The sequence below is a fragment of the Stegostoma tigrinum genome, chromosome 4 (assembly GCF_030684315.1).
Source record: "Stegostoma tigrinum isolate sSteTig4 chromosome 4, sSteTig4.hap1, whole genome shotgun sequence".
NCBI lineage: Eukaryota > Metazoa > Chordata > Chondrichthyes > Orectolobiformes > Stegostomatidae > Stegostoma > Stegostoma tigrinum.
This window is the reverse complement of record NC_081357.1, coordinates 128,911,283-128,931,949: the sequence shown is the minus strand read 5'-3', so window position 1 is coordinate 128,931,949 and position 20,667 is coordinate 128,911,283. Positions and strand designations below refer to the sequence as shown.

Genomic DNA, 20,667 nt, shown 5'->3' with positions numbered 1-20,667 from the left:
AAGAAAACTCTTTAATTGGGACAGAGTCGAGGGACTGTGCTGCGGTGAGAGGACACCTGATGAATGTTGCATGAGATGGAGAGAACCTGAGACTCTGAAAAGAATGCTTAGATCATTGATTCACCCTGGCACCATCTTCCATTTCAAGGGCAACAGTGACACATACAATCTCATGGCTCAAATAATCCACTAAACCCAACTAATCACCACCAAAAACCACTTCCAAACATATAACTTCAGCAATATGATGAAATCCAACCAAACTGCTTACACTTCTTTCAATTAAAGCAGTTTGTATTAAATGCCATTTTATAGTAAATAATAAAAATGCATGCCAAATAACTCTTTGTCTTCTATTTGCCCACTGTCCCCATTTATTCTCATTTCTTTCACAGAAATTGCTTAAGGCAGTACGTTTTAAGATACTTTAACCTAAAATGCAGTTTTAGGTGGCTTAAGATTTTAATTGCTATGTATTTATTATTTATTGAATTCTAGCTACATTCTTAATTGATGGCTGATTGTAAATAATTAAAGCTGGTCAAATATAGATTTCCCTTTTTTCACTGTGTTTAGTGACACACATTTAATTTTGTAACTAATAAAATATAAATGCTAATTATCCTTCCTATTTGAATTAATTTTATAGTCGTTCTTCATACAGATGACGATTACTGATGGAAAGCATCTCAGCACTTGTTAGTTACCTATGGGCTCTCTTTTTAAAAGCACTTCTGACCAGTGAACAGTAATCTGGGGCTGAACAGATGTCTGCAGCCATTAAGAGACTGACTTGTAGGAAGAATAGGTGGATCATGGTGACATTGCTGCCAGTGTTACTGAGTTGAGTGGAGGATGGAACTGTACTGCTGCCTGCATTGCTGATTGAAAGTCCCATTTACTCACAATGCAGTGTTGCAAAAGCTGCATTGACCTTGTTTGAGATTTACAAACTTAAATGTAACCCTAAAGTGAGTACAACAATACAGGTTCAACAGGTCACAATGGACAGGAATACTAATGTGATCCATCAGAGGTGTAATCACTTGGCTACTACATTCATTGTTTCAGAGATAGTAGGAACTGCAGATGCTGGAGAATCTGAGATACCAAGGTGTAGAGCTGGATGAACACAGCAGGTCAAGCAGCATCAGAGGAGCAGGAAGGCTGACTTTTTGGGCCTAGACCCTTCTTCAGGCCCTTCCTGCTCCTCTGATGCTGCTTGGCATGCTGTGTTCATCCAGCTCTGCGCCTTGTTATCTCAGATTCTCCAACATTGGCAAATCCTACTACCCCTGGACAGTCAAGACCTTCTTCCTCCCAGTCCAATGAGAAGCTAGGGCTTTTCCTGGCTTTGGCAGTAACACATTGAGAGTGGGGTTGGGGTCTGTGAGGGAATTGCAACACTGCCTTGACCCGAGGAAGTTCTGTCTCACTAACTTGATTGGATTTTTTGGGGCCATTCGATGAAAGAAACATAATTGCTAATGAGCACATAGGTTTTTGAAAAGCCTTTGGCAAACAAAGTGGCTCTGAAGTGAGATTGCAATATTTTATGCAGAGGCAGATCTTAATTTAAATACTGAATGCATTTGCAAAGCCCGAGGGTAGTAATTAATGGTAACAGCTCTGTAAGTATAAGGTGCCGAATTTGGAGTTGGATTTGGTGCCAGGAAGTACTCTGTTTCAGAGAGACATTGACATCCACTGTAACTGGTGAGTCCAGGTATTGAGTATGGATTTGATGCAAGCCTTTAAAAGGAAGCTGAACATGTTTTTTATCAATGAAAGGTACTTTGTGTTACAGAAAGTAGGCGTGTAAATTTGAATGAAGAGTATCAATTGCTGTTGTTAGCTTGAATGTGTATTCAGTTTCTTCTGGGATTATGAGAACTTACACAGCTTGCCACAAGACAGCTTGTTGGAGCAAGAATGTTTCATAGAGAAAAGATGAAAGTGCAAACATAAGAAATCGGAGCAGGCTATTCAGCCCCTTGGTCAACCAATGATTGCATGTCTGATCTTCTACTTCAACACCATTTCCTGAATTATTCCCATATCCTTTGACATTTATAATATGTACACATCTATTCATCTTTATTTTGAAGTGTCTAGGTATGTTCAAAACTATCTGGAGCAGAGACTTCCCAAGAAATACCATCCTCTGAGTGGCATTGACACTAGTACTGGGAACAGATGGAGCTGTTCCATTGGGATGAGCTTCATTTGAACGGTGCTGGGACTAGTGACCTGGTGAATCATAGAATTATGTTTGTAGGTAGGACTTCAAACTAGTTCATTAATATTTTATTAGGCAATATCTAGACAATGAAAGCTGACCAATGGCTCCAAAATCAATTAATGGCTGCAGGGGTGACTTTCTGTGCTTTCATACTTGCATGCATGGCTTCAGAAGGACATAACAACTAACAAGGATCCTATTCCTCTTAAAGAGAGGATAAGGGGCAAATGATATCCTCAATGAATTCAGAATTCAAAAACTTTCCAATCAAGAAACTGTTTTCCATCCCAGTTGATGGGGAACTGGCCATGCTTGGTATAAATGTTTACTTTGTTGCATTTTGCAGAAATGATCCTAATTTCCCCTCTGTAGTGTTTACAATGAGGTCAGCCAGGTGGACATCCCAGAACATGAGTCCCCTGACTGGGGCTGTTAATCTGTCCAATCAGGGAGCCCTGGCTGAGAGATAAGAACAGAAGTGGCAGAGGTTCTGTTCACTCAGAGCTAGTTCTGAGGGAGTTAGATCAATGTAAAGGGCTCTCCACGAGTAAATTAAGGATGTTGTTGGTGATGGAATATCGGCCTCTGTGGAATCATTTCAGTGGCAACAAGAGAAAAGCACACTCCTGAAGAAATTCACTTGCAATTGTCATTTAGGTTGGGGGTAAGCATTTCTGGCATTGGTCATAATTTGGGAAGCTTGACTTATTTGATTCTGCCATCGATGACTGTGCCCAGTATGTGAAACAAACACATTGCTTTTCATCTGCCCCAACAAGCAATTCTCCTAAAAGCTTGTGGACCTGTAACTTTCTTGGTTATTGGAGCTTAAATGGAGCATTATTTGAGAAGTTATGTCTGGTGGCCAGGATTGGATGCAGAGATAGCCCTGTTGGTGGGGCAGCGCCCAGAGTTCCAACAAGGGCAAAAATTACCACCAGCAGCTCCCCTGCATTCATGGGAGTGGCTGGGTAAACCCTGGGCTCAGTTACATGTTGACTATGCAGGTCCTTTCAGGAGCTCGATGCTTTTAGTGATTGTGGATGCTCAAAGAGGTCAGACATTTATAGAGTTCATTTATCAAATACAGGGACAACAATAGAAAAGCTACGTGTATCTTTTGTGATACATGGGCTCCCGGAAGTATTGGTCACAGAAAATGGGCCGTCATTTACCAGCAGGGAATTTGATTATTTCCTAAAGTCAAATGGCATTCATCATAGAAGGACAGCTCAATACTATCCCTCACCTAATGGCCTGGTAAAAAGAACATTCCAAACTTTGAAAGTAGGCTTAAAGAAACAGTTACAGCTCTAAGGTTTTAGTGTCGATATGTAGCTCGGGTTATGGATGTTGAGGTTGGTAGGCTCGTTGAGCTGGTTTGTTTTTCTGCAGACGTTTCATTACCCTGCTGGGTAACATCATCAGTGCAGCGTCTGGTGAAGTGCCATTGTGTTTTCCTGCCTGTTGTTGTTACAGCTTCACTAGATACCAAACTGTCCTGGTTTCTACTCAATTATAGTACAATCTCTCATATAAATACAGGGATAGCTCTGGCAGAGTTGCTAATGGGGAGGAGACACTGCACCAAGTTAAATCTGTTCTTCCCAGACCTGGGGAGGGGGTGCAGAAAGTGGGTGAAATGGCATCAGGAACACCAATGCCAGATACAAGACCCTGCTAAGTGAGAGAGAGAGACAGTTTGCTTCAGGGGACAATGTTTGGTGTAGGAACCATGAGGATGGCCCGACATGGGTAAGGGGCATAGTCGACGCAAGGTCAGGCCCAGTGACATATAAAGTTCGGGTAGGTGCAATTGCCCTGAACAAGCATGTGGACTGTATGAAAACTGCAAATTCACAAACAGTGCAGAGTGGCTGTTCATTAACTTGCCCAGTTGGTTGTTCTGTGGTGTGCAGATGTTTTGTTATCCCTCTAGGCAACATCATCAGTGCGAGCTCTAATTGAAGTGTTGGTGTACTGCTTCCTTCTGGACTTGTGCATTCCTCTTGTGCAATTGTCTTGTCACTTCCGATTCTGTTATTTCAGCGGTCAGTATACAGGGTCTATTTGTAAGTGTTTGTTCATGGGGTCCCGTGTTGAGACCATCACATCAGACGATCATATAAATCCAGAAGGAATCAGAACACCAACGCTTTGATGATGATGTTGCCTAGCGAGATAACGAAACATCTGCACACCACAGGACAACCTGCTCAGCGAGTTAATGAACAACTGCACCCACAACCTGAGCTACAAATTTTCGGTTACGTAGCACTGCCTGTGGTAGTCATGTCATGCTGTAAAGCCACCCACAGACTCACCCTGAGAGTGGAAGAGAGTCTACCTCATCTGCAAGGGACCACCGATGATGATGTGCTAATTGTCAAGGAGAATTGAATTCTGTTGACGTGAATCCAAGTGGTTTAGGTTTATCACGCACTAAAAAGGAACTGCACAGTTTTTCATGTACTACTTTTATTAAGTGAGGACTTGTTGCAGTTTAATACTGCACCCTTCATCCACTTTCTTCTGATTAGAGGGGTTGAAAAGGGCCCTGAGTGAATCCTGTCACTATCCCATGGACAGCCTTTGAACCTGGGTCAACGCACTGCAGCTGATGTGTGAGCTGTTATATTGCCCCTTCTGGAAATGCAGGTGCAGCAGGGCAGAAATTAACTCAGTTCAAATACATTTTGTATGTTCATAATTGCTTATTTTCATCGGCAGATTTAACGTTAATTATTTCCAGTCACTTTCGCTGCTGCGGGAATAGAAATCTTTAAACTATTCCATGAGAATAATTTTACCAACTTTGCTCAGCAGCATTCCAGTTTGTGTTTTGTCACTGCTCCATTGTTTTGAACATTTGTGGCTGCAGGAAACATTGTTATTAATTTTATACACATCTTTTACAAGTACCTACTTTTCTTTGCTTTCTTTTTTCCCCTTGTCATCCTTAGGTTTGGTAATGTCTTTTCCTGCGCTATATGTTAAATAGATAAGATAGAGAATGAAGAAATATCCAAACATGAGCAACAGAAACAGAATACAAACAAATCAGGCTGATTAGTGACAAATGCAGTATCTGACTTTTCTATAATTTTATCCCCTAAAGCACCTGAAGAGATAGAATGTTGACAGCCGCATGTATCCATCTGTTCTGTACAATTCATTCTGTAAATGTTATTAGGAATGTTACATAGCACAGAATCGCACAACATTATAATAATTTAAAAGACAGAAAAGCAAAACCATTTCAAAGTCCCTGTAAAGCCATTGGCTATTTAATTCTGTTCATATTTACTTCATTCTCAGTAAGAAAATGAAGTGAACATGCCATTTCCCCACAGCTCAATTGAAGAAAGAAGTGAAATTTCACTGGGAAATTCTGATCAGATAGTTTTTAACATAAATAAATCCGTCGTGTTTCCCTCATCTAATGATGGCCCGTTTTTAAAACACCAGGCTTTGTGTCAACAAATTATCACTTCCTAATTTATCTCTTGGTCCTTTCAATCTTGAAGGCGCTTTGTATGATGACCCTTAACCTTTTACCTTGTTTCTCAAATCAAAATGATGCAAAAATGTATTTCATCATTCGAATTCCCTTCTTAAAATCCAGCTGATGGACCATAGGAATTAAAAGGTGCTGTAGGTAATTTGGCCCTTTGAGCCTGCTCCAATATTTACCCAGATCATCGCTGATCTTACTCTGGCCTCTCCTTCCTGCCTGTTTCCCATAGACCTTTATCCCACTTTTTATCAGGAACATATTGATTTCTTTCTGGAGTCTGTTGATTGATTCTTCCTTTTCTTTTTAAAGTCATTTATGGGATGAGGGCATCACTAGCAAGGCCACACATTTATTGCCCCTCTCTAACTGCCCAGAGGGCAGTTAAGAGTCAGCCACATTGCTATGAGTCTGGAGTCACATGTAGACCAGACCAGGGAAGGATGGCAGGTTCCTTCCATAAAGGACAGTAGGGAACCAGATGAATTTTTCCAAATAATCAGCAACATATTCATGGTCATCATTAGCTCTTAATTGCAAACTTTTTACTGAATTCAAATTCCATCATCTACTGTGGCAGCATTCGAGCCTGGGACCCAGGACGTTACCTGTCCAATGATTAATCGTTCAGTAATAATACCACTAGGCTGTCACCCCCCCCCCTCCCCACTGCACTCTGGGGGCAGTGACTGCCACAGTTTCCCCAGCCCTCAGAGAAGTAGTTTCCCCTTGCTGCAGTTTTGAACCTACCTCTCAATTGTTTGAGACTGTCCTACAAGGGGAAACATCGGTTTAATATCCACTTTATCAATCCCCTTTAGCATTTTACAAACCTCAGTCAGATACCACCATCCCCTCCACCCTCCATTTCTAAACTCTAGTGAGTACAAGCTAAAGCTATTTTACACTCCTCATAAATTAGCCCTTCCATGCCTGGAATCAACAATTTGAACCTCTTCTGAACAGCCCCCACACTTCCGAGTAACCAATACTGGACACAATGCTCCAGGTGCAGCCTCACCAATACCTTATAATTGTAACAACATTTCTTTACTTTTTATAATCCAATCCTTTTGCAATAAATGCCAGGATTCCGTTTGCCTTTCTCATTACCTGCTGCACGTGCATACCTATATTCTGCAATTCATGTACAAACGCACCCTCAGTGTTAGATCTCAGTCTTTCATGCAGCACATTCTCAAAAGCCTTCTGGAAGAATAGATGTACTACATCCACTAGATCCCCATTATCTCTTTTGCTGGTTACATCCTCAAAAGACCTCCAACAAGTTCATCAAGTTCAACTTGCCCTTTGTGAAACTGCACGGATGCTGGTGAATTGAGCTTTGTTTTTGCAAATTGTTCAGTTATCTCCTCCTTTACGATTGACTCCAGCAACTTCCCCACTACAAATTCAAACTAACTGATCTATAGTTTCTCTCTTTTTTTGATAAAGACTGTCACGTTAACGAGTTTCCGACCCACTGGTAATACCACCAAGCCATTGTCCTTAGAAATGTGGAAAAGGTCAAGATTGCTACATACCATTGGGGACATTAAGATATTGATATATCTAGGGTTATATTTTTAAATGTAGAATTCACATAATTACAAAAGGGACTGTGGTATATTGCGTCAGTTTCCACAGAGATGAACAAATTGTAATCACGCTATCAATGTAGGAGTATAATGGCACCCTAACAGGTTTAACTGAATGATTTGGAATGACACATGGTGACTTCAATCTACTCATGGTGTCAAGAGGAAAAAAATATCACCTGCCTGAAGTATTTGTGGAATATTTGAGAGTTTTTTCAGGTAGGTATTTACTTCCCCAAATGAGGTGACAGTATTTTTCACAAGTTGTGAATTTGATAAAATGTAAAAAAAAATCAGAGCTTTCTTGAAATTTAAATTTGGAAAAGCCCTGGGAATTTCTATTTCAGTGATCCTGGTGTATTCAGGGCTGCATATTGGAAACTTCCACTCCCACCTCATTATTTAGATCAAGCATTAAACGCGGGAAATTATGGGCTTACCATTATGTGCCCCACTGGTGACAGGAATAATGAAGTTCATAATTCAGACACAATTTAGATTGTTGCTGAGGGAGTTTATTTTAACCACAAACTTGACATGCAACAATGCTGACATTTAAACTACTCGGTGGAAAGCAACTTGCAAGTTTCAATGAAGGTAAGTACCAATTATTAGCATGGATAGTTTGTGTAGAAGGAAATAAATACCTAGATAGATATTCTGCCTAAGGAGGAAGGCTAACTGATTTTCTTCCTTAAAAAGAAATTTTCTCTCCTTCCCTTTTCCTCTTAAACTGGGCTAAGAGTCCCTATGGAAATGATTTCGCTCATTGCTGTGTGTAAACCTTGTAAGGGAAGGACAGTGAGCTATCCCAACGAGGAATAATTCCACTACAATCATTACTACTAATATTAGCTACAGCAGGAGCTGAAACACTAACGATTTCTCCACATTAACAAAAATAGTTGGGGTGTTACCATTGGATTAACACCGACTGAATATCAAGCCTTGGGTTTGTTGGCCTGTAATGTTCAGTTACTCACGAACTAAATACAGACAGCCTTTATTACCATCAGAGATAATGGGAACTGCAGATGCTGGAGAATCCAAGATAACAAAGTGTGAAGCTGGATGAACACAACAGGCCAAGCAGCATCTCAGGAGCACAAAGGCTGACGTTTCGGGCCTAGACCCCTCATCAGAGAGCCCTCTGATGAAGGGTGTAGGCCAGAAACATCAGCTTTTGTGCCCCTGAGATGCTGCTTGGCCTGCTGTGTTCATCCAGATTCACACTTTATCTTAGCCTTTATTACCATCACTTTATCCAGCTTACTTTTTCTTATTGTTAGCTTGAAACATGCTCTCACGTCATATTGTTGCTTCTTTTATTAGCCATGCCATTATCAATGTGATTTCATTCTCGATCAGCAATGGGAACAGTCTCACTCGCCCCCACTCTGAACAAATCCCTCACCATTTTGAATATTTGTAACAATTCCTCTAATTTCTTTTCATTTACATGCACTGCAAAAGTCCCCTATCCCTCAAACCATTCTCAAATCACCATCTCCAAACCTGAGTGAGACACAATACTCCAGTTAAGGTAATACTAGTATCAGAGATAATAGGAACTGCAGATGCTGGGGAATCCAAGATAATCCAAGGTAATACGAGTGTTTTGTTATGATCTATCTCAAACTGCTCTTGTATTCTGAGATAATGGGAACTGCAGATGCTGGAGAATTCCAAGATAATAAAATGTGAGGCTGGATGAACACAGCAGGCCAAGCAGCATCTCAGGAGCACAAAAGCTGACGTTTCGGGCCTAGACCCTTCATCAGAGAGGGGGATGGGGAGAGGGACCTGGAATAAATAGGGAGAGAGGGGGAGGCGGACCGAAGATGGAGAGTAAAGAAGATAGGTGGAGAGAGTAAAGGTGGGGAGGTAGGGAGGGGATAGGTCAGTCCAGGGAAGACGGACAGGTCAAGGAGGTGGGATGAGGTTAGTAGGTAGCTGGGGGTGCGGCTTGGTGTGGGAGGAAGGGATGGGTGAGAGGAAGAACCGGTTAGGGAGGCAGAGACAGGTTGGACTGGTTTTGGGATGCAGTGGGTGGGGAGGAAGAGCTGGGCTGGTTGTGTGGTGCAGTGGGGGGAGGGGACGAACTGGGCTGGTTTAGGGATGCAGTAGGGGAAGGGGAGATTTTGAAACTGGTGAAGTCCACATTGATACCATTAGGCTGCAGGGTTCCCAGGCGGAATATGAGTTGCTGTTCCTGCAACCTTCGGGTGGCATCATTGTGGCAGTGCAGGAGGCCCATGATGGACATGTCATCAAGAGAATGGGAGGGGGAGTGGAAATGGTTTGCGACTGGGAGGTGCAGTTGTTTGTTGCGAACTGAGCGGAGGTGTTCTGCAAAGCGGTCTCCAAGCCTCCGCTTGGTTTCCCCAATGTAGAGGAAGCCGCACCGGGCACAATGGATGCAGTATACCACATTGGCAGATGTGCAGGTGAACCTCTGCTTAATGTGGAATGTCATCTTGGGGCCTGCGATAGGGGTGAGGGAGGAGGTGTGGGGACAAGTGTAGCATTTCCTGCGGTTGCAGGGGAAGGTGCCGGGTGTGGTGGGGTTGGAGGGCAGTGTGGAGCGAACAAGGGAGTCACGGAGAGAGTGGTCTCTCCGGAAAGCAGACAGGGGAGGGGATGGAAAAATGTCTTGGGTGGTGGGGTCGGATTGTAAATGGCGGAAGTGTCGGAGGATGATGCGTTGTATCCGGAGGTTGGTGGGGTGGTGTGTGAGAACGAGGGGGATCCTCTTAGGGTGGTTGTGGCGGGGGCGGGGTGTGAGGGATGTGTTGCGGGAAATACGGGAGACGCAGTCAAGGGCGTTCTCGATCACTGTGGGGGGAAAGTTGCGGTCCTTAAAGAACTTGGACATCTGGGATGTGCGGGAGTGAAATGTCTTATCGTGGGACCAGATGCGGCGGAGGCGGAGGAATTGGGAATAGGGGATGGAATTTTTGCAGGAGGGTGGGTGGGAGGAGGTGTATTCTAGGTAGCTGTGGGAGTCGGTGGGCTTGAAATGGACATCAGTTACAAGCTGGTTGCCTGAGATGGAGACTGAGAGGTCCAGGAAGGTGAGGGATGTGCTGGAAATGGCCCAGGTGAACTGAAGGTTGGGGTGGAAGGTGTTGGTGAAGTGGATGAACTGTTTGAGCTCCTCTGGGGAGCAAGAGGCGGCGCCGATACGGTCATCAATGTAACGGAGGAAGAGGTGGGGTTTGGGGCCTGTGTAGGTGCGGAAGAGGGACTGTTCCACGTAACCTACAAAGAGGCAGGCATAGCTGGGGCCCATGCGGGTGCCCATGGCCACCCCCTTAGTCTGCAGGAAGTGGGAGGAGTCAAAAGAGAAGTTGTTGAGTGTGAGGACGAGTTCAGCTAGGCGGATGAGAGTGTCGGTGGAGGGGGACTGGTCGGGCCTGCGGGACATGAAGAAGCAGAGGGCCTTGAGGCCATCTCCATGCGGAATGCAGGTGTACAGGGACTGGACGTCCATGGTGAATATGGGGTGTTGGGGGCCAGGGAATTGGAAGTCCTGGAGGAGGTGGAGGGCGTGGGTGGTGTCACGGACGTAGGTGGGGAGCTTCCAACACAAGTCCTCCTCCTGGACACCACCCCCAGGCCTCCTACCCTCCCTCGACCTCTTCATCTCCAACTGCCGTCGAGAAATTAACCGCCTCAACCTCTCCACCCCTCTCACCCACTCCAACCTCTCCCCCGCAGAACGGGCAGCCCTCCGCTCCCTCCGCTCCAACCCCAACGTCACCATCAAACCCGCAGACAAGGGTGGCGCAGTGGTAGTATGGCGCACTGACCTCTACATCGCCGAGGCCAGACGCCAACTCTCCGACACCAACTCCTACCGCCTCCTCGATCATGACCCCACAGCCGAGCACCAAACCATCATCTCCAACACCATTCACGACCTCATCACCTCAGGGGACCTCCCACCCACAGCCTCCAACCTCATTGTTCCCCAACCCCGCACGGCCCGTTTCTATCTCCTTCCCAAAATCCACAAACCTGCCTGCCCTGGTCGACCCATCGTCTCAGCCTGCTCCTGCCCCACCGAACTCATCTCCACCTATCTGGACTCCATTTTCTCCCCTTTGGTCCAGGAACTCCCCACCTACGTCCGTGACACCACCCACGCCCTCCACCTCCTCCAGGACTTCCAATTCCCTGGCCCCCAACACCTCATATTCACCATGGACGTCCAGTCCCTGTACACCTGCATTCCGCATGGAGATGGCCTCAAGGCCCTCCGCTTCTTCCTGTCCAGCAGGCCCGACCAGTCCCCCTCCACCGACACTCTCATCCGCCTAGCTGAACTCGTCCTCACACTCAACAACTTCTCTTTTGACTCCTCCCACTTCCTACAGACTAAGGGTGTGGCCATGGGCACCCGCATGGGCCCCAGCTATGCCTGCCTCTTTGTAGGTTACGTGGAACAGTCCCTCTTCCGCACCTACACAGGCCCCAAACCCCACCTCTTCCTCCGGTACATTGATGACTGTATCGGCGAGCCTCTTGCTCCCCAGAGGAGCTCGAACAGTTCATCCACTTCACCAACACCTTCCACCCCAACCTTCAGTTCACCTGGGCCATTTCCAGCACATCCCTCACCTTCCTGGGCCTCTCAGTCTCCATCTCAGGCAACCAGCTTGTAACTGATGTCCATTTCAAGCCCACCGACTCCCACAGCTACCTAGAATACACCTCCTCCCACCCACCCTCCTGCAAAAATTCCATCCCCTATTCCCAATTCCTCTGCCACCGCCGCATCTGCTCCCACGATAAGACATTCCACTCCCGCACATCCCAGATGTCCAAGTTCTTTAAGGACCGCAACTTTCCCCCCACAGTGATCGAGAACGCCCTTGACCGCGTCTCCCGTATTTCCCGCAACACATCCCTCACACCCCGCCCCCGCCACAACCGCCCTAAGAGGATCCCCCTCGTTCTCACACACCACCCCACCAACCTCCGGATACAACGCATCATTCTCCGACACTTCCGCCATTTACAATCCGACCCCACCACCCAAGACATTTTTCCATCCCCTCCCCTGTCTGCTTTCCGGAGAGACCACTCTCTCCGTGACTCCCTTGTTCGCTCCCCACTGCCCTCCAACCCCACCACACCTGGCACCTTCCCCTGCAACCGCAGGAAATGCTACACTTGTCCCCAGACCTCCTCCCTCACCCCTATCGCAGGCCCCAAGATGACATTCCACATTAAGCAGAGGTTCACCTGCACATCTGCCAATGTGGTATACTGCATCCATTGTGCCCGGTGCGGCTTCCTCTACATTGGGGAAACCAAGCGGAGGCTTGGAGACCGCTTTGCAGAACACCTCCGTTCAGTTCGCAACAAACAACTGCACCTCCCAGTCGCAAACCATTTCCACTCCCCCTCCCATTCTCTAGATGACATGTCCATCATGGGCCTCCTGCACTGCCACAATGATGCCACCCGAAGGTTGCAGGAACAGCAACTCATATTCCGCCTGGGAACCCTGCAGCCTAATGGTATCAATGTGGACTTCACCAGTTTCAAAATCTCCCCTTCCCCTACTGCATCCCTAAACCAGCCCAGTTCGTCCCCTCCCCCCACTGCACCACACAACCAGCCCAGCTCTTCCCCCCCACCCACTGCATCCCAAAACCAGTCCAACCTGTCTCTGCCTCCCTAACCGGTTCTTCCTCTCACCCATCCCTTCCTCCCACACCAAGCCGCACCCCCAGCTACCTACTAACCTCATCCCACCTTCTTGACCTGTCTGTCTTCCCTGGACTGACCTATCCCCTCCCTACCTCCCCACCTATACTCTCTCCACCTATCTTCCTTACTCTCCATCTTCGGTCCGCCTCCCCCTCTCTCCCTATTTATTCCAGGTCTCTCTCCCCATCCCCCTCTCTGATGAAGGGTCTAGGCCCGAAACGTCAGCTTTTGTGCTCCTGTGATGCTGCTTGGCCTGCTGTGTTCATCCAGCCTCACATTTTATTATCTTGCTCTTGTATTCTATTCCTTTAAAAAGTAAAACCCAAGACTGTGATTGCCTGGTTTGACAGCTTTCTCAAACTGTCCTGATGCCTTCGATGATCTCTGCATACATGCCCTAAGATCTCCATTCTTGCCCTCCCTTTAGAATTTACCTTTTATTTTCTATTAGTTTTCCTTATTCTTCCTGTCAAAATTCAGTACATACAACTTCAATGCATTAAATTTGATCCACCCTTTCAACTTGCTGGTTTCTATCCCCTTCAATATTATGACTATCACCCTCTTGGTTCACAATGCTTATAAATTTTGTGTCATCTTGAAACATGTCTGCAAAATAAAGCTCTCAGTTATTACACAAATCAGAACAGTTGTAATTCCACAACTGACCTCTAGGAAAAGCCCTCTTCCTCCAGTCTGAAAATCAACCAATCATTCCTCCTGTCACAGTCTCTCCTAGTTCCCAAACTTCTGCTGCTGATAAACTCAGATGCTGCAATTAACAAACACTGTAGGAAGTCTAATTCAACCACATTACCGTCATCAAATCTTCCTATGCAAGTTGGTTAATGATGATGCTTTCTCTTTCACAATTGAATGCTATCTTTCATTAATTAATCCTCACTTCTCCAAATGACTATTATCATTGACCCAGATTATCATGTGTTAACCTAAAGCCTTCCCAGTTGATGCAGTACTGACAGCCAGCTTTGAAACCATATTCTTCTTTCGTGGCAAGCAAATGCTCTACTTGTTTCAAGGTCCAAAGTCACTTTGAGAGATACTAAGAGTCTGTCAGTGTGTAAGCTAAGTGATGAGGTGTGATGAAAGGAGGGTAAAGGGGCATTGTGTACCAGATTGTGATGGGTACATGTACTAGGTGGGTGAGGGCTTAGGACAGGGGTTGAAAGGGTGGGATCAGTGGGTGGCAGTTAGGGGCTGCTGGAGTTTGGCTGGTCAGAGTGGTAAAGGCAGGGTATGAGTTTGGGTCAGGAAGTGAGAAATGTGAGTTTGAGTTGGGAAATTGGAAGGTCAGTGGGGGCAGGTTGAGCATCTGGTCATGGGATTGGATGGGGCCTTTGGGCTGAGGCCTGGAATACCATGTGGAATTTTTTTCCTGAAGAAGGGCTTAGGCCTGAAATGGCAACCTTCCTGCTCCTCTGATGCTACTTGGCCTGCTGTGTTCATCCAGCTCTACACCTTGTTATCTCTGGAATTGAGGACTGTCAGGATTGGGGGCAAGGTGTAGGAGGAGCGTGCAGTCACAGGCAAAGTTGGATATGTGGGAGTTGGGCCAATGATGTGTTGTGCCCATGGAATATGGGGAGTGTGGGATGGAGTGTTGGCTGCTTAGGGACAATCAAGGGAGAGGCAGAATTGGGTTGGGTGGGTGTCAGGATGGAGTGGCTTAGAGGGATGTCCAATAAATGGAGGGTCATGGAGGAGGGAGGGGTCAGATATTTGAGGTGAGGACGGTTTTAGAATTGTTCATAGAAAGTGGGCATCACTGACTGTAACAGCACTTATCACTTGTCCCTAATTACCCATAAATGATTAGCTTGCTAAAGTTATTTTTTCTGAGTTTGATTCCTGCTCTGTTGGTTCACCTTCTGAGTGCTCTGCAGTAGTTCAGTGACATTCCTGATCCTGGCAGGAGAGGGCTAGCACCTGGGTCTGGGTTCGTGTCAATACTGAGCAGGTGCTGCAATGTACACGGTGCTATCATGTAGACTTGCTGGATTTCCCGTATGCCTGCCCTTGAGCTATTTGTGGAACCTATTTTTACCCAAATAGTTTATGTAAATAGCAATTCAAAAATAGTTTATTGGTAGCAATGCACATTTGAACAATCCGAAGAAATGATAAATGCTGTGTAAATGCTCAAGCACGACAAAGTTATCAACTGGGTTTTCACACGACATGTAACACTAAAGTAGACAAACAGGATGCTGGAAAAACACAGCAAGCCAGGCAGCATCCTGTTTTCCGTGACAGTAAATGCAGATTGGTGTTACCGGGTTCAGTTTCCTGTGCAATTATGATGTGTGTTGGTAACATCAAGTGTAAAATAGGATCATGTCAATTGTAGTTTAATCAAGAAATGTAGACTATTTTGTGATGCTGTCACTATGCTAATGCTACTTCCATGGCCATACATTTGAGATTACCATTTAGGTGAAATAATAATTGTTATGATTGGTTTACACCCATTCTTCAATTATTTATGTAACTGAGACGAGGTCATTAAATAAGGCTCCAATCCTGGTATTTAAAAATCTCAAGATGTCATCACAACAGATATTCTTTTGGCAATGATAGTTGTTGATAGGTGAGGACAGTCTCTGACCTGTTGGCATTCTAGTTCCATTAAGTGGTAAGAATTTCGTGGATGCTGCCAGTTGCATTACAGTAGAAACATATGATGACAATTTGCATCTTTATTAGATGCTACATACCAAACAAGTTTGGATATAGACAACAACTTAATGATGAAAGGTACATCAGCGTCACTTTGTCAACATTCAATTCATTAAAAATCTCATCATTTCTTTAGCCTTTCTTGAAGGTTCTTGCTCAGCTTTATTTTGGATTCATATTCTTTATTATATCCTGAATTTGCCAACTAGGTACAGTGATCTGGTTATGCACCTCTTCAGCCATTGATCTTATTGATTCTACTTGTGCTTAGGCCTGGATTTTCACTCCCAGAGAGTTGGGAAATTTCCAGCTCTGTGACCTTGGCTCAGGACACAGTTCCCCAGATATTCCAATCTAATTTGGGGTGCGAGGGGCAGTGGGTGGGGAATGTTGATAACTTGAGTCAAAATGGCTGCTCTAGAAATAATTTGGAGGCGAGCTGGGTGTGAAAGCAGGGTATCTGAAAGGCTGGCCTTGGTTCTCCAGCATGTTGTTCTAGCTTAAAACAACAACAATAGGCTCCTAGCCCTCACTCCTCACCCTTACACAGAGCCCTGTATCATCATCCATGCCACCTCGTGTCTCTCTATCCTCACCCTTATGCTCCATACAACTTCCATGCTTATATATGCTCCTCTACTATCCCCTATGGCCATGACATCCACCATGCCTAGCTTTTTCCAATCCCTAGCCTCATGACTCCTAAATGCTTAATGCTAACTTATATGACTCCCCCCGGTCTTTGGCTGTTTCTTGGTCCTATACTTGCCTATGTCTCCTGTATTTCCCATGGGCCTATACAGTTTCTATGCCAACTTATGTCCCCATCCACTTCATGTCTTGCTCAAAGCCTAAATTCTAACATATGCCTCTCCAGCATTGTGACCCTCAATAATGCCTATGCCAATCTATGCCCTCCAACCTCCCCTGGCCTGTTATGGCCCTATGACAATTTAATGCTAATAGTTGCCAAACAATACCTCTCACATACTACCCTTTTCTTCTTACAATTTCCATGGCAACCCTCTCATTTTCTATCATGGTCAGACCTCAGAAACGGAATAATTGAAGCTCTTCATTCCTTCATTAAAATTACTGATTAAACAACTTAATCCTTCAAAATAACAAACATTTGCATTCATTATCCCTGTATAAATGTAAGCATTTGGAATGCCGGTTAAACTATAAACTGACAGGAACCATGTTGTGATAATTATAGATTGTGAAATCAGTCATGCAATACAAATCCCACAATGATAACTTTCAGGCTTTTGTCAACAGACAGATGAGATGATTGTGGCGGGGGGGGGGGGGGGTGGTAGAAATCATGATTTTCATACTGAGGATATTTTTCACAAGTAAAAATGCCAGGACAATTTAAACGCATTTATATCTTGACAGTTTCCTTGATAAAATGGCAATGAGTTTATACATGTTTTGCGCACAATTATGTCCATGTTTAACTAATTCCTAAGCGTGTATAACTGCTTCCATTGACACCTAACCTGTCCCAGGCATGTCCCATGATCCAAAAGGACACCCTTTCTCTCCAGGCATTACTGCTGCTGCTCAAAAGAACACCAGCAACTTTAAACATTCTCTGAAATGGTTTAAAGCTCATGAATCATGCTTTTATATTCCACTAACGAAAACTGAAACTGCCTGAAGGCAGCCAGACATTCCCATGTACAATAACATGCATGAAGTTTGGGTATATAAAGTACAACATTATACATGCACCCAATCCCCATTTTGCACCAGACTTGGGAGCAGGACATCTAGAAAGGGGAGTCCAGAGCATTTTGGCTAAGCTGGAGACCCTCGCTATCTTTACAAAAATGCAGGCTTTAATGTTTGAAATGACTTCCTAACCATTATCACTGAATAATAATTCAGAGCAAGCATAAACCTCATTGACTTTTCCCTATGTGTAGCAGGAGTATTACTGTCCCATCTTGCATTAGCTAATTGTGAGACATGGGAGTGTCGATCTGTAATGCTCAATCCTGCGTGGAGCCTTCATCAATTAAGCTGTAAACTGACAGGAACCCTGTTGTGTTAACTATAGGTTGTGAAATCAGTCATAAAGTTCAAATCCCATAATGAGAGCCTTCAGGCTTATGTCAAGAGACATTGTAAAAAACAAGCATGATTTTCATACTAGTGACATGGGGTTTTCAAAAATAAAAATGCCAGGACACTTCATTACGATGATATCTTACCAGTGCATTCTAAGAATAAGTTTTAAATTGAAGTCTCAAATATCTCTCTGTGATGGAGCAGTACACTAGATGGTTGTAAAGCTAGTCTTTATTCTTAAAGGAAAAAAAGACTGAACTTATATTTACTTTAGTACTTGGGTCTCAGAAGTCCATGTCTGCACTGCAAAACAAGTAATTTCCACACTTACTGTAACAGTTGTTTTATTTAATATTTTGTGACTAGAACCTAGCAAAAGCCAGACTCTATATTTTCAACCAATAAATCTCTTCTGCAAGTACAAACATGCCATCATTATTGCTATTTCTCAAGAACTTTTGTAGCAGTAAAATAATAAATGAATCTAACAGAAATTACTTTCTAGTACTTCAGCCATTTTATGAACGGGAGAAAAGAATTTACAATCTAATTTGAATTACAAAAGGGTTTTTGGAGGCTACCATAAGATTAATAAAATTTCTAAAGGTACTGTTACTGAGCATGACATAAACGTTTGTACAATAACATTTGTATTTCAATATCTAACAGTGATTTACTTATCAAAAACATGTAAAAATGTAATTCATTAACTAAACATGACATATATCACTAAACAAATAAGCAACAAACTATATGTAAAACAAATGTGCACTATTAACATAAATGCCACCCCTTAATTTTAACATGTGAAGTAAAACTGTTTTCTGGATGTGTGAATATTTGGTAAATGAGTCATTGATAGAATATGATAAAAATCTTTACTACCATGATACATTGCTTCTTGTTACACAAAGATAATCTCAGTGTCAATACTAAAACAAATCAGCGCATTCAAGCTAATCATCGCTATTGGTCAACTTATCTTCATATATTCACTTTTTAAAATATTTGCTCCTTTTTAATGCACTAGCTTCATATTTTTCATTTAGAAAGCGTTTCCCAACTTACTCACTCACATAAGATCCATCCGTGTGAAGGTATTTCTTTTCTCTGCTTACTTTGGGATGTTTTGCACCCAGTCTCACCTGTTTATCAAAGTGAATGATTTTTCCTAGGTTTCTCCTAAAATTGCCCAATGGCAGAGGCACCAAAGTTATTTGTTCATTCTTCCTGATTTACTAACCTCTCTTCAAAGTAAGTGTTTTGCTTAAAAGCAAAAAAAAATGCTAGAAACAAAGAAACAAAGAAACCTACAGCACAGGAACAGGCCCTTCGGCCCTCCAAGCCTGCGCTGATCAAGATCCTCTGTCTAACCTGTCGTCTATTTTCTAACGGTCTGTGTCCATTTGCTTCCTGCCCATCCATTTACCTGTCCAGATATATTTTAAAAAACGCTAACGTGTCTGCATCTACCACCTCTGCTGGCAACGCGTTCCAGGTGCCCACCACCCTCTGTGTAAAGAACTTTCCACACACATCTCCCTTAAACTTTTCTCCTCTCACTTTGAACTCATGACCCCTAGTAATTGAGTCCCCCACTCTGGGAAAAAGCTTTTTGCTATCCTCCCTGTCTATACCCCTCATGATTTTGTAGACCTCAATCAGGTCCCCCCTCAATCTTCATCTTTCTAATGAAAATAATCCTAATCTATTCAACCTCTCTTCATAGCTAGCACCCTCCATATCAGGCAACATCCTGGTGAACCTCCTCTGCACCAAAGCATCCACATCCTTTTGGTAATGTGGTGACCAGAACTGTACACAGTACTCCAAATGTGGCCAAACCAAAGACTTATACAACTGCAACATGACCTGCCAACTCTTGTACTCAATACCCCGCCCAATGAAGGAAAGCATGCCATGAAATACTCAATAAAAATGGAAAAACTGAACACTTCAATGCACCATTGTGTTCCCTGGCCAACATCTTCGCTCCAGCGAAGCTCAGCACAAGCTGGATGAACAGCACCTCATTTTCCACCTAGGGCCCCTTCAGCCTTCTGGACTCAATATTAAGTTCAATAACTTTTGGTTTGAGCTGTCCCTTGTCCTCACCCCAACCCCAACAAACCAGGCCTCGTTATCACATAGTGCAGATACGACACACCACCCATTGTTAGCCATTAACAATCCCCTTTCATAGCTATTCATCCTCCCAGCCAGATCTTTATCCACTCCTTTGTCTGTTCAACTGCTCTTCTCTGTCTTTGGGCTTTATCCCCACCTGTGGTTTAATCCTAATCTCCTTCCCCCACCCTGTCTTCTGCATATAAACTGGCATTTTCCTTGCTACCATCAAGTGTGAAGAAGGGTCACTTCATCCAAAATGTTAACTCTGAATTCTCTTCACAGGTGTTGCCAGATCTGCTGAGCTTTTCCAGCAATTTCTGTTTTTGTTGCTGGAAATACTCCGCAGGCCCTGTAGCAACAGGAAAGAGAAAAACAGTTAACATTTCAGATCGGTGATGATCAGTTCTGATGAAAGGTCACCAACGTGAAATATTAATTTTATTACTCTCTCTCCTGGGTGCAGTTGGATTGACTGAGTGTCGCTAGCATTCTGTTTTCATTTCAGATTATCAGCGTAAGCGGTTGTCTGCCTTTCATTTGACTGCTTAGTGATTTGGAATTTTGGGCTTGGACTTGCATTCTACCTCATCATAACAGAATACCGTGGGGATCCACCTGTCTGCACTTGAGAATATTGATCGGGCCATTTAGCACTTTGACTTATTCTCGGCCATAATTTAGCCAGA

At 44.1% G+C, this 20,667-nt stretch overlaps 1 protein-coding gene across 10 annotated transcripts in view; it reads right to left on the bottom strand.

Moving 5' to 3' along the window:
• The window catches only part of otofa (otoferlin a), a 343,946-nt gene that overhangs the window by 149,300 nt on the left and 173,979 nt on the right, over positions 1–20,667 (bottom strand). For all 10 annotated transcript variants that reach the window (XM_059645651.1, XM_059645653.1, XM_059645659.1 and 7 more), the window contains exon 6: positions 5,169–5,228. In XM_059645651.1, coding sequence (XP_059501634.1) covers positions 5,169–5,228 — 60 coding nt within the window. The remainder of the gene's footprint in view (positions 1–5,168; positions 5,229–20,667) is intronic.